This window comes from Mustelus asterias, chromosome 11 (assembly GCF_964213995.1).
Source record: "Mustelus asterias chromosome 11, sMusAst1.hap1.1, whole genome shotgun sequence".
Classification (NCBI taxonomy): domain Eukaryota; kingdom Metazoa; phylum Chordata; class Chondrichthyes; order Carcharhiniformes; family Triakidae; genus Mustelus; species Mustelus asterias.
The window spans coordinates 10,029,451-10,042,139 of NC_135811.1; the positions used below are offsets into that span (position 1 = coordinate 10,029,451).

At 40.9% G+C, this 12,689-nt stretch overlaps 1 protein-coding gene across 1 annotated transcript in view; it reads right to left on the reverse strand.

Annotated features, from left to right (window-relative positions):
• Nucleotides 1-4,142: 4,142 nt before the first annotated feature.
• cnnm1 (cyclin and CBS domain divalent metal cation transport mediator 1) overlaps nucleotides 4,143-12,689 on the reverse strand; it is a 111,111-nt gene continuing 102,564 nt past the window's right edge. Inside the window, exon 10 of the mRNA XM_078223119.1 lies at nucleotides 4,143-11,742. Coding sequence (XP_078079245.1) covers nucleotides 11,663-11,742 — 80 coding nt within the window. The 3' untranslated portion in view covers nucleotides 4,143-11,662. The remainder of the gene's footprint in view (nucleotides 11,743-12,689) is intronic.

A 12,689-nucleotide genomic window follows, 5' to 3' on the forward strand; every position in this document is an offset into this window, starting at 1 on the left:
CTTCGACAGGGAAGATCACCAGGAGGAAGTATTGGAAAATCAGGAAGTAGAAATGAAGGATTCAGAAATTGACATCCCTCTGAATTGGATAATGAGGAAGTACTTAAGGAATCTAACTGTGATACTGAGTTACTTTCCAAAGTGTCAAAGTTGTTTGGAAAAATTATCGCAGTCACAAAACGCTATTTGTAGAAGTAGACTGGGAAAAACACGTAGCAATGCACGATGTGGATGTTGTGAGTTCAATAAGGCAATATCCTTGTAGATTAAATCTGGTAGAATTAGCCCAAGCAAAAAGAATTTAATTCCTGCTTCAGAGTGACATTGTAGAGCCCAATTGCAGTTCACTCATTGTATACTGAAACCGGACAGAACAGAAAGGCCATGTGTTGATTATTGCAAGGTGAACGTAATAACATAAGTGGATTCATATCCTATTCCACATTTTGAAGATTGCACTGAGAAAGTGGGACAGAGTTTATCACAAAAATTGACTTGCAGCAAGGATATTGGCAAGTACCTTTATTGGAAAGGGCGAAAGAGATATCAGCTTTTGTAGCACCAGATGGGCTTTATCAGCTTAAAGTTCTGCCATTTGGTATTAAGAACGTGCCAGCAACTTTTCGGGACTAAGCAATTGTGCTGTTTAATTGAAGACTTAGTATTCAATCAAATGCGGGAGGAACATTTGCAGCATGTAAAGGAACTGTTTGATTGTCCGCAAGAACACAGTTTGTAAATCTGGCTAAGAGTGAATTTGCAAAAACACAAGTTACTATTTGGGGCATACTGTTGGACATGGAAACGGCCCCATGAGTTGTAAAAATCATAGCTGAATTCCCTGTGCCTACAACTAAACAATACGTATTGAGATTGAGGCATAATTGGATTTTATTGGAAGTTTGTGCCAAATTTTAACAGTGGTTGTTCCATTGACTGAATTAATAAAAAAAATTGAAAATTTCAATAAACACAGGAGTGTCAGAATGCATTCGACAGTTTAAAAGCCGTGCTGAATCTCTTAAGGTTAACATGTAGGTTCAGTCAGCAGTTAGGAAGGCAAATGCAATGTTAGCATTCACGTCAAGAGGGCTAGAATACAAGAGCTTGAATGTGCTTCTGATGCTGTACCAGGCTCTGGTCAGACCCCATTTGGAATATTGTGGGCAGTTTTGTGCCCTGTTTCTAAGGAAGGATGTGCTGGTCTTGGAAAGGGTCCAGAGGCTCACAAGAATGACCCCTGGAATGAAGAGCTTGTCATGTGAGGAATGGTTGAGGACTCTGTTTCTGTACTCGGAATTTAGAAGGATTAGGGGAAATCTTATTGAAACTTACAGGATACTGCAAGGCCTGGATAGAGTGGACATGGAGAGGATGTTTCCATTTGTAGGAAAAACTAGAACCAGAAGGCACAACCTCAGACTAAAGAGACAATCCTTTAAAACAGAGACGAAGAGGAATTTCTTCAGCCAGAGGGTGGTGAATATGTGGAACTCTTTTCTGCAGAAGGCTGTGGAGGCCAGGTCATTGAGTGTCTTTAAGACAGAGATAGATGGGTTCTTGATTGATAAGGGGATCAGAGGTTATGGGGAAAAGGCAGGAGAATGGGGATGAGAAAAATATCAGCCATGATTGAATGGCAGAGCAGACTCGATGGGCCGAGTGGCCTAATTCTGCTCCTATGTCTTATGATCTGACCACCATACAGGTTGCTGCAGCAACTAATTATACAAAGCAGTTTAAATTGGCTACGGATGTGAGTGGTGTGGCAGTTGGTGATGTGTTACGACAAGCGATGAACTGGGAACTGAAAAGCCAGTAAGATACTTCGCACAGAAGTTGAACACACATCAGAAAAAACATTCAACTATCGAGGAGGAGACTCAAAATCTGGTGTTAGCTTTGCAACGTTTCAAAATTTATGTTGCAAGCAATTCTCCAGAGACAGACATTTATACAGACCATGATCATTTGAAATTTCTGGATAAGTTTTGAAACCAGAACGCCAGGCTGTTCGGGTGAAGTTTATTACTGCCACTGTTTAATTTACAGATTATACATGTGGCTGGATGAGAAAATCTTATTGCAGAAGAGTTTAAAAAGTTTAAACTTCAAAAGGAGATTGGATATTTGGAATGCAGAAAATGGACTGAAATGAACACTTATCAAAAATGTATATATTTGTTTAATGCACATTTAATGCATGCAACCTGTAGTGTAATAGTTGTGTTAGTATAGATGAATATTGTAATGTGAAATGGGGTGAGAAAATGAGCTACTCTTTAACACTGACGCTTCATTTTTTCCACAAGGTCGGGGGTGTGATTAAAATGTTACTATTTTGATTTTTTGAGGATATTATGTTGTTCCGTGGAAATGCTGTGTGTGAGAGAAGTTAGTTTAATTAAGCTAGCAACTGTTTACAGAATTGACACCATTAAAGGGCTGGGTGTGAAAAGTAGGTACAGTGGAACCCTGATTTTACGCACCCCGATTTAGTGCGAATTTGGATATAACGCAATGAATCATTGGACCCTTTTTTTTTCCGCTCATGATTGGCAAATCGCGCTCGCCCCGCTGTTCCCACCATGCTCCACCAGACAGCTCGTCATGTGTAGAGAAATGCTGGGAAAAGGGTCTGGTGCCAGCCTTTTCATCACGCCAATCCACCATGGAAGATGATGACCAGCCAGATTTGTACGGCTTCACAGGGGAAGATGTGCGTGAGGCAGAGAAGCTGTCTGAATGCAGCAAAGAAGAGCTACACCAGTGGCACTCTGCCGATGACGAATGCCCAACATATGAGCATCTGACGGATGCCGAGATCGTCCGTAACGTAACTATAGCACCGGCAGAGGCAAGTGTGCCGGTTCTGGAGACCCAGGAGGTGGACCACATAAAAATCCTCCAACTCCGAAGCATTCTAGATTTCGCTCGCAGCCAGCGAAATGCTACGTTCAAGCAAGGAACACTCGATCACTTTTTAAAGAAATTAGCTGTTGTTTAGTTTATTAAAAAGCTTTACTAAAAATTAATGTTTTAATTTCTACTGTAACAACAGCGATTTATTCGCGGAATTCTTTAATTAAAAGGTAATTTACTTGCCAGATGGTAAACGTGCAGAAAACAGGTCAAATAGGGGTGTTTTAGGATGTTAGGTCAACATTGGGTAAGTTTGAACGCTGATTTTCTTGAACCCCGATTTAGCGCGACATCATTTTATGGACCCCAACCATCGTGTTATAACGGGGCCGCACTGTATTTGAACTGAATGGAACCAAGTTAGATGTTCTACAAGTAAACACATGGGTAAGAATTTGCATTAGAGGTGAGGATTTTTAGCTGATGATTTTCATAGGGCAGTAAGGAGATTAAAACTTAGAAAATGTCATAGATAAATAAGGCAAAGTTAACAAATTTGATTTTACCCAAAAGTAGTGGCAATAAAAACATAAAAGGTTTTTATATTCTGGGAAAGGTTGGGAGCTGTGTGAAGGGAGTGGCCATGTAAGACCCTGGCGTGTGATCTGTGTGGAAGTACAGTGAACTGTCTGCAGCCAGCCCAGAAGAGGACAATTGCTTAAAAAAAAAAGGGCTTTGTTCTAAAGCTTTTTGAAATTCCTCGCAATGGAGTGAATGTGTGTAAGTGAGAGAGAGAGAGAAACCATATCTTTCCTAAAGCAACAGTGGGTTGTACCTTGTAGTAATAATCCACATTTTTAATATCCAGCATTAAGTTTCCATATGAACTGTTGCCTAAAGGTGTTTATTTGTGAGTTTAACCAAGTACGAGTCTTTTGGGGAAATTTTCTGTAAGATTAATTTTAACTGTGTAAATGTAATATTGTGTGCTTGTTTTCTTTTCTTAATAAATGTTTTAATATTTAAAATCAGTGTTACTGGAATTTGTGGTTCGTGACTTGCAGTACATGCATTTTTTTGGTAGCAAAGCATAAATTGAAAATTGTTCTGATAACTTGCCAAGTTTCCCTTTGGGATTTAGTTAGCACGGCAATTACCACCTGCCAGATCATAACCCCACTGCTATCCTTCATCTTGCTTAGTACAATTATTCACTAAGTGAATAGTGAATTCATTAGTAATGAGCAGAGAACAACAACTGGACAAGTCTTGTTCCAATTTTTTATTATGTTACCAAGTCAACAATTACATTTACAACAGATAGATTTCAATGGTAACAGGCTGGAATATTGGTTGTTTAAAAAAATACAAATAAATAAATTAAATAAGAATTCTAACTTTTTAGAGGTAGCATACTTGCGAATTATTCATTGAATCTAAGAGCACAATCTATGCAATGATTTTTCTAACACAAATGACAGTAAAGTGCTAATTTGATGAATGCACATAATTTTAAACAGTATTCCAGTATGCTCTTCTATTCTATGTCCCAATATGAACCATCATATAAAATCCCCATACAAAAAATAATGCATGCTTTGTAACTTTGCAATGTACCCAGGGTAGGAATGGAAATGAGAGACTCGTTGACTAGATGGGGTTTGAACTACTTCCCACTGCTGGCTGAACTGAAAAACAAAGCAACTATGTTTTTCCCACGCTCTTAGTCCTTAATTGTGGCTCAGTGATGAGAACAAATACATTATTGTGTTTATTATAATCAATGACATGCAATTGGCAAAAGCACCTCATGTGAACATGTTTGCTGCCATCTTTATTTTTTCCTCCCACTCTAGTTAGGCTAGCAACCTCTGTGGCCCCTACTTTTATCTCCTCCTCATAATCAATAGATTTGACCAAATGTTTAATCTAAGGTCTCCCTTCCTCTGCTTCAGTTCCATTCGCCTATCTGCATAGCACCGAAGGACACTCTTCACATTAATGGTGCTATATAAATGTAAGTGCTTATTGGGTGTTACCCACTCCTTTCGCAGTACGGTCACTGAGGAGCTCACCGGGGAGGACTGCATTGGTCCCAAACATAGCACTAAATCCATGATAAAATTGGGAGTTCAGGTTCAATAGCCTGACGAATAAATCATAGAATCCTACAGTGCAGGAGGCAGCCATTCGGCCCATCGAGTCAGCACCGACCACAATCCCACCCAGGCCCTATCCCCATAACCCCATGCATTTACCCTAGCTAGTCCCCCAACACCAAGGGGCAATTTAGCATGGCCAATCCACCTAACCTGCACATCGTTGTACTTTGGAAATAATGGAGATTAATTTTACCTTTCAACATGTAACTGACATGGTGACAGCACCTATCAGGAATTGGGGTGTGGAGATAGAAGGGCACATTTCTCAGCCTGTAAGATTTTCTATCCAACTGGGCAGATCATGAACTGGATGCACTGATTTATTCACTTAAATTTCCATTACATGATCCCATTATGTACTCTGTGCCAGGGTGGTCAATTGTAACATTTACTTCAATGCGTTATAAGCCAAGGCTTATAAAATGGGCACTAGTTACCAGAGGAAATCTTTATGAACAACCTTCCATTCAGAACACCAGAATCAATGTTGAAGAAAAATCACAAGCTAATCAATTCTTAAAAAGACTTTTCTTGCCAATTTCCCTTTTCGCTCCAGAAGGAATACCTTAGTCACGTGATCCCTGTTCATTAATATTTTCCAAGCTATTCAATCAAGGAACACTAATCATTTTAAAACAGATTGTTTCCTTTGTCCTGTCTTTTTTTTCCCCCAAAACATCCTCCTTGGGAAAGCATTCTGAAAACAGACAGCTTTATAGTTTGAGGGAGAGTAATCGTTCGTTCAACACAAAATGTAGAACATTATTTTGGAAATGTTTAAGTTTATTTATTAGTGTCACAAATAAGCTTCATTAACACTGCAATGAAGTTACTGTGAAAATCTCCTAGTCGCCACACTCCGGCGGCACCTGTTTGGGTACACGGAGGGAGAATTTAGCATGGCCAATGCAGCAAACCAGCATGTCTTTTGGATTATGGGAGGAAACTGGAGCACCCGGAGGAATCCCACACTTCACACAGACAGTGACCCAATCCGGGAATCGAACTTGGGTCCCTGGCGCTGTGAGGCAGCAGTGCTAACCACTGTGCTGCCTGATTCTCAATTCTATAGGTGTACTCAAAGGTCATAGCTTTATGACAGAAAGGGGGAAACTTTCACTACAATGGCATTAATTCTAATGGTTCATGGCTTTAACTCAGTCACTATATGGTGCTTGCACTAACCTGTAGTTGCCTGTTGTCTGATTTCTGGCTCAGGCAGACAGTTTTAAGTGGGGTGTTTTTGTAATCCAGATACCGGTGGCCTGGGAGTTATATTTATCTTGGCAAAAAACAAAAAAGTGATTCTGTTCATAACAATAATCAAGTTGCATTCTCAGAAAATACACATTTCAAAGTCATGCATCCCCCCCCTGCTTCTCATTAAAAGATTTTTCTTCTTCCTTCAAAAGACTGAGTTTAAAAAAAATAGAAGTAATTGCCCATATCTACTCACTTCTTTTCCATATGATCTGGAGGCACTAGCAACTAAAATTTGCAATGAATTATTCTCAGCAAATATCAGCTCTCAAGGCACAATCTTACTATGGGGCCAGAATGGAGTTAAAAAGGGCCAACCCTAACCCGCACCCTTGTGCACAGTTACAACATTATTAATTTAGAATTTTAAGAAGAACCTGTAGCAATAAACTATACCAAATGCCAATCCATTTTAACTCTCTAACGTCTATCTAAATCATTTTTCAGTCGAGAGAGAAGCTAGGCTGTTCCTGGGTTGAATGGCCCCAGTTACATGTCCCTGCTGCATTGTCCGTATAGCGCGCAAGAAACAATACTTTTCACTGTGTACTAATACATGTGATAAAAATAAATCAAATCAAATCCTCTTCCTTTTTATTGCCTTATTGGAGTCTGCCACTGATCCTTTGATAGCACAGTGAAAAGTGGAAATCCAGTCAAGTGGCAAAATCAGTTATTATTCAATAAGTAAAAGGCTAAACAAAATATAAAAGTAAAGCACTTCTAAATTGGCTTTAGTCTTATCACCTCAGTGTACTCCAATCTGAATTAATAGCAATCTATTTTTTCTGTGTTGGCTGTTACACCATGAAGTGGCTGGACCTCAACATCTTTTTGAATTACATTCAGAGCTTCTCAATGGTTTCGTTTCTGTGAAGCAATTGGTTTAGATTAATTGCTTCCCTTTCGGAAGTACAGATATAGTTTGACAATCTAAAAGTAGAAAAAAGATGAGAAAGTGTTGGAATGTGGAGAGAGTTGTCTGTAGTTTAAAGAGAAATATAACCCTTTTAGCAGAAGTCTCAGTTTGACGAGAGAAACCTTTTGGAGGGCCTTGTCAATGTCAATCCCCACAACATCAGGAATATCAACTGGCCATTTTCCAAGAGGCTGATTTAAGCAGCTTTGCATTTCGATGACCATCGTTGTATCTTTCTCACTGTTAAGTACACATGCATGTACACGCGCGCACACATGCACACACACACACAGCAAACTGACTGACTTCAGCCCCCCTCATTTACCTCCCCAAATTCTTTCTCCAGCACTGAGACCAGTTGCAGCACTTTGCAGTCACCACCACCCTGCTCAAATCAGCTGCTAACTCTTATCAGCAGCTCATGCTTAACATGCGTGGGATTTGGCTGCATTTGCACATTAATTGCTCATTATACCTCCAGAGACTCGCAATTGATGGCATAATGACCCTTTTAATGATGTGTTAATTGGTAACTCTTAATTCAATCCCTTCTCTCTTCCTATTTCTTTCCAATTCAGTCCTTTGTTTATTTCTATATCTTTAAATTTCACTCGTTAGGCTACACACTTTGTTCCATTATTCGCCAAGGTCCCCGTCGCCCCGCCACACTATCAATTTACACTCTCAGCAACTTTGAAGGCGAAACTTTTAAAAATCTAAACATACATAGAAACAAGAAGCAGGAGTGGGCCATTCGGCCCTTCAAGCCTGCTCTGCCATTCAATTTAAATCATCAAATTCAATATCCTGATCCCCTCTTCCGCTCCCCCCATATCCCTTGATTCCTGTAGCCCCAAGAGCTATATCTAATTTACACGCACACTGCAAGATGCCCCATTTGAGCAAAATCAAGCCCAGTTTTGCTTTGTTATTGAAAAGATATTGGAGAGAGGGGAATATATGATATTCAACTGGATGGGGTCATTGGGTGCAGGATGCCATGTGGTGAAATCATCACAATTGACAATCCTACTTCTGAAAAAGTCATGCAAAGTAGCACCACCTCAATACAAAAATTAATAAAACTTTGCAATTTTACCTTTTCTATTTTAAAATTTTATTAGTGTCACAAGGAGAAGATTTTCACAGTAACTTCATTGCAGTGTTAATGTAAGCCTTGATAAATAAACTTATACATTAAAACTGTAATAAAGTTACTGTGAAAATCCCCCAATCGCCACACTCCGGTGCCTGTTCGGGTTACACTGAGGGAGAATTTAGCACGGCCAATGCACCTAACCAGCACGTCTTTCAGACTGTGGGAGGAAACCAGAGCACCCGGAGGAAAGCCATGAAGACACTGGGAGAACGTCCAGACTCCACAGAGACAGTGACCCAAGCTGGGAATCGAACCTGGGTCCCTGGCACTGTGAGGCAGCAATGCTCACCACTCTGCCGCCCTCACTTAAATGCAAACATCCCACACCCCCACACTATTTCTCCTGCCTCCCCCTGAAAGCACCAATTATTGCAGGGCTATGATTTCATTGATACCGGTAACCCTCCAATTATTCACTGCAACAAATACCATTTCTCACATGTGTGTATACAGTTATTACAGAATTCAACCATGGAGGACATGATAGCTGATTGCCACATCTTGACTTTTTGGAACACCTTTCAATCTTTCACCTAAGCAATCAACCAAGGTCAGAATTAGGAACTGTTCTTTTTGCCAATTTACCAGAGTCAAGCAGTGTACATATTAGTTTATGCGGATTGTACCAAATTAAAAGCAATCAGGATTGTGCCTCTCCTTATGGTTTAATGAAGTTCACTTGTAAGCAGCTGAGCCACACTGACCAAGAAACTATAACATTCTGATCCGTTGCTAGTGCCATCTCAAATTGTGGTGGTGGAACAGGTGCTGGAGTTGGCCTCAGTGCTTGGGGTTAGGCAGAGGAAAATGATCTAGGCTTCCTACTCTTACCTGCCATCTGGTAATCCCCACTGTATACTTCCGGCAAGGAAATGTATACTCTTCAGTGGATTAAAGTTTGATGCCTACTTGCTGTCAAATAACTTGGCATCCGAGGTTCATACATGAGTAATGGATATTGGGCCAGTTATCTAACCAAGGACTCACTGACTATAGACGAAGAGGGGAGGCAGAAAATTGTCAGGAGAAAAAGAAATACAAAACCTTTCAAGATGTGAAAAGGCTGAATAACTCTACTATATTATTTATTCATTCATGGGACATGGGCATCACTGGCTGGCCAGCATTTATTGCCCATCCCTAGTTGCCTGAAGGCAGTTGAGATTCAACCACATTGCCGTGGCTCTGGAGTCACATGTAGGCCAGACCGGGTAAGGACGGCAGATTTCCTTCCCTAAAGGACATTATTGAACCAGATGGGTTTTTCCGACAATTGATAATGGTTTCATGGCCATCAGTAGATTCTTAATTCCAGATATTTTTTTATTGAGTTCAAATTCCACCATCTGTCATGGCGGGATTCGAACCCAGGTCCCCAGAACATTAGCGGAGTTTCTGGATTAATAGTCTAGCAATAATACCAATAGGCCATCGCCTCCCCATATATATATAATGTAGCCCTTTGGAGTTAAATAATATTTTCATGGTCCAACTATGACCATGTGAAATAGTTTTTGTGTCCTGACACAAAAGCTATAGTATAAATTGAGAAAAGCCACCAACATGATCATGTATTGAATTCCCAAGAGGATGGTCCTACCACTTTCATTTTCACTGGCTGCAGAACCGCAGCAGCTACTAAGTGTGTTTTGGAGCATCTCAATATTAATGCAGGGCCAGCTCAATGCCAAAATTACCTAGCATTTGGCACGGCTGAGCCCCAGCAGTATAACCTGGTGCTGTATGACTGCAGTACTTTGAGGTACCTATCTCAACTGGGTGACACTTTAACAAACAAGCATGCAGTGAAACACTTTTGGGTTTCCAAGGGTCTGTGGTAACGTGTAGTAATGACATGAAGCAGAATTTGTGCCACAAAACGTGCTCGAGAGTACTGAACACAGAGCACGCATGCAAACATAATGGGCAGAACTCTCCGGCCGCGCTGGTCCAAAAGCCGGAAATTCCCAACCGACTGTCAATGTCCGCAAACTGCCCGCTACAATTCCTGTGGCGGGCGAGATGGGAGAATTCCGGCCAATGTTTCGGAGATGGGGCATAGGGGAGAGAGAGGTGAAACAGATAGCATAGCAAAGATACAAAATGAGAATAGAAGTGACCTATTTAAGAATATAGACAGCCATCCATATACAGTACTGTTATTCATCTGAAACTAGTGAATACTTTTGCCCTGATTATTTCCTACAGGATATTATCTATGGGATAGTGGGTAACCACTGCCAGGCTATAGTTAAGGTAACATTATACACCGTCAAGAGCAATGCCTTTGAATTGAGTGGTGCAACCTAAAACATTAATTACTCTCTACAATATAACATTTGAGATAACCACAATAAAATCTTTACCTGAAAAACTTCAGAGATAATATAATTCATAAGTACAGCACTTAATCTGCAGTGAATTGGGCTGTAACATGCTTTGTGTGTATTAAAAACAAGTTGACACATGGAGGGGGGTAAGACTTCCTCTTCTTGCGATGATAACGACATGGTAAGCATAACTGGAAGGTTTCCCACATATACAATTTCTACTGAAATTGTAAAAGCATTCCTTTAGAATACATTTATCATTTCACTAGGAAGTGGGCCTGTTATTTTTACAACTCTCCTGATATATGGTGACCATAAGAAGTGTCCCCCTTTCCACACCCCCCCCTCTCCAGGGGGTGTGTGTTACAAGACAAAGTCACATCAAAGGGGCTCAAATCACCTTGTGAACCGAAAAAAAAGCAATGCTCCAGTAGAGCATCAATGTAATGTGAAACGTTGAGAGGTTTCTGAAGCGTGCTTCAATCTGTGCCATAGAAAAGGTGTGTTTTCAGTATCGCAACACACACAGCACAACGCACCTAGGTTATAATGGGAGGCGGAGGTAACAGCAGTGGTAGGCTGACAGGATTAAAGACTTTCATTGAAAAATAATGTATTTTACATTGTACAATCCTTTGGATATATTATATAAAATGCCAAAATCAGCTAATTCAAAATCTATATAGTTTAGTTTGTTCCTCTTCAGTAAAATGAAAGAGCGGCGAAAAACATGCAAAACCTAAATTCTCTATTCAAAGTATCAAATGAGAAAAACAGTATCAAGTTGCTCGGGCCCCCGCTCTCACTGCTTTAATTTTGTTTCATGTTTACAAACCCCGGCAATGTCTGACGAGCACAGCTTCTGTTCTTTGGCCTCTGGTGTGAGGAATGCTTCATAATCAGCGAGTGATCCTCCCGAAAGCCCATCATATGGCTCTTTTGCTTTAACCTCGTTGCTTCGTTGGAGATGTCAGATCTTTAGCTGAGGTACGTTTAAGTTCTCTTCGGGGCTTTTCTCGCTGTCCCTGGAGGGCTTCCTCTTTTTGCCACCTGCACAGATTTACAAACACAAAAACATGAATTTTGGAAAATACACAGACTTGCACATTCTAAGCATGGCAGCACAGTAATTGTGTTACTGGACTAGATCCAGTGGTATGGACTCAATCTTGGGAGACATGAGATCAAATCCCACACTGTGATTGAGAAATTTAAATTCAGTCAATTAAATAACTGGTGGAGAAGAGAAGATGGGTGTCACGGTGGCACAGTGGTTAGCACTGCTGCCTCACAGCGCCAGGGACCCAGGTTCGATTCCCAGCTTGGGTCACTATCTGTGTGGAGTTTACACGTTCTTCCCGTGTCTGTGTGGGTGTCCTCCGGGTGCTCCAGTTTCCTCCCACACTCCAAAGATGTGCGAGTTAGGTGGATTGGCCATGCTAAATTGCCCCTTAGTATCAGGGGGACTAGCTAGGGTAAATGCATGGGGTAATGGGGATAGGGCTGGGTGGGTTTGTGGTCGGTGCAGTCTTGATGGGCCAAATGGCCTTCTGCACTGTAGGGATTCTATGCTTCTAATAAATCTGGAATAGAAAGCTATCAGTAAAGGAGACCATGGAATCTTGTTGTGTACCCATTTGGTTCAACAATGAATTTGAGGAAAGAAACCTTCTGTCCTACCCAATCTGATCGCTATGTGATTCTTGATCCACATCTCTCAACCACCTTGAAGTGGCCTAGTAAGCCACTCATATGAATCACAACTGCTATGGATAGTGTAAACCACACAGCCTGCAAGGGTTCAAGAAGGCCACTCATTACTACCATCTCAGGGGCAATTAGAAATGGGCAATAAATGCTGACCTTGCCAGTGATGCCCACATCCCATGAACAAATAAGACAAAGCCCAAGTGTGCCCACTTGGTAGCCCTCTTGTATGAGTCAGAAGTATTGGGGTTTCAGCTCCTAACCTGCACTGAAACTAAGGATACGATGGG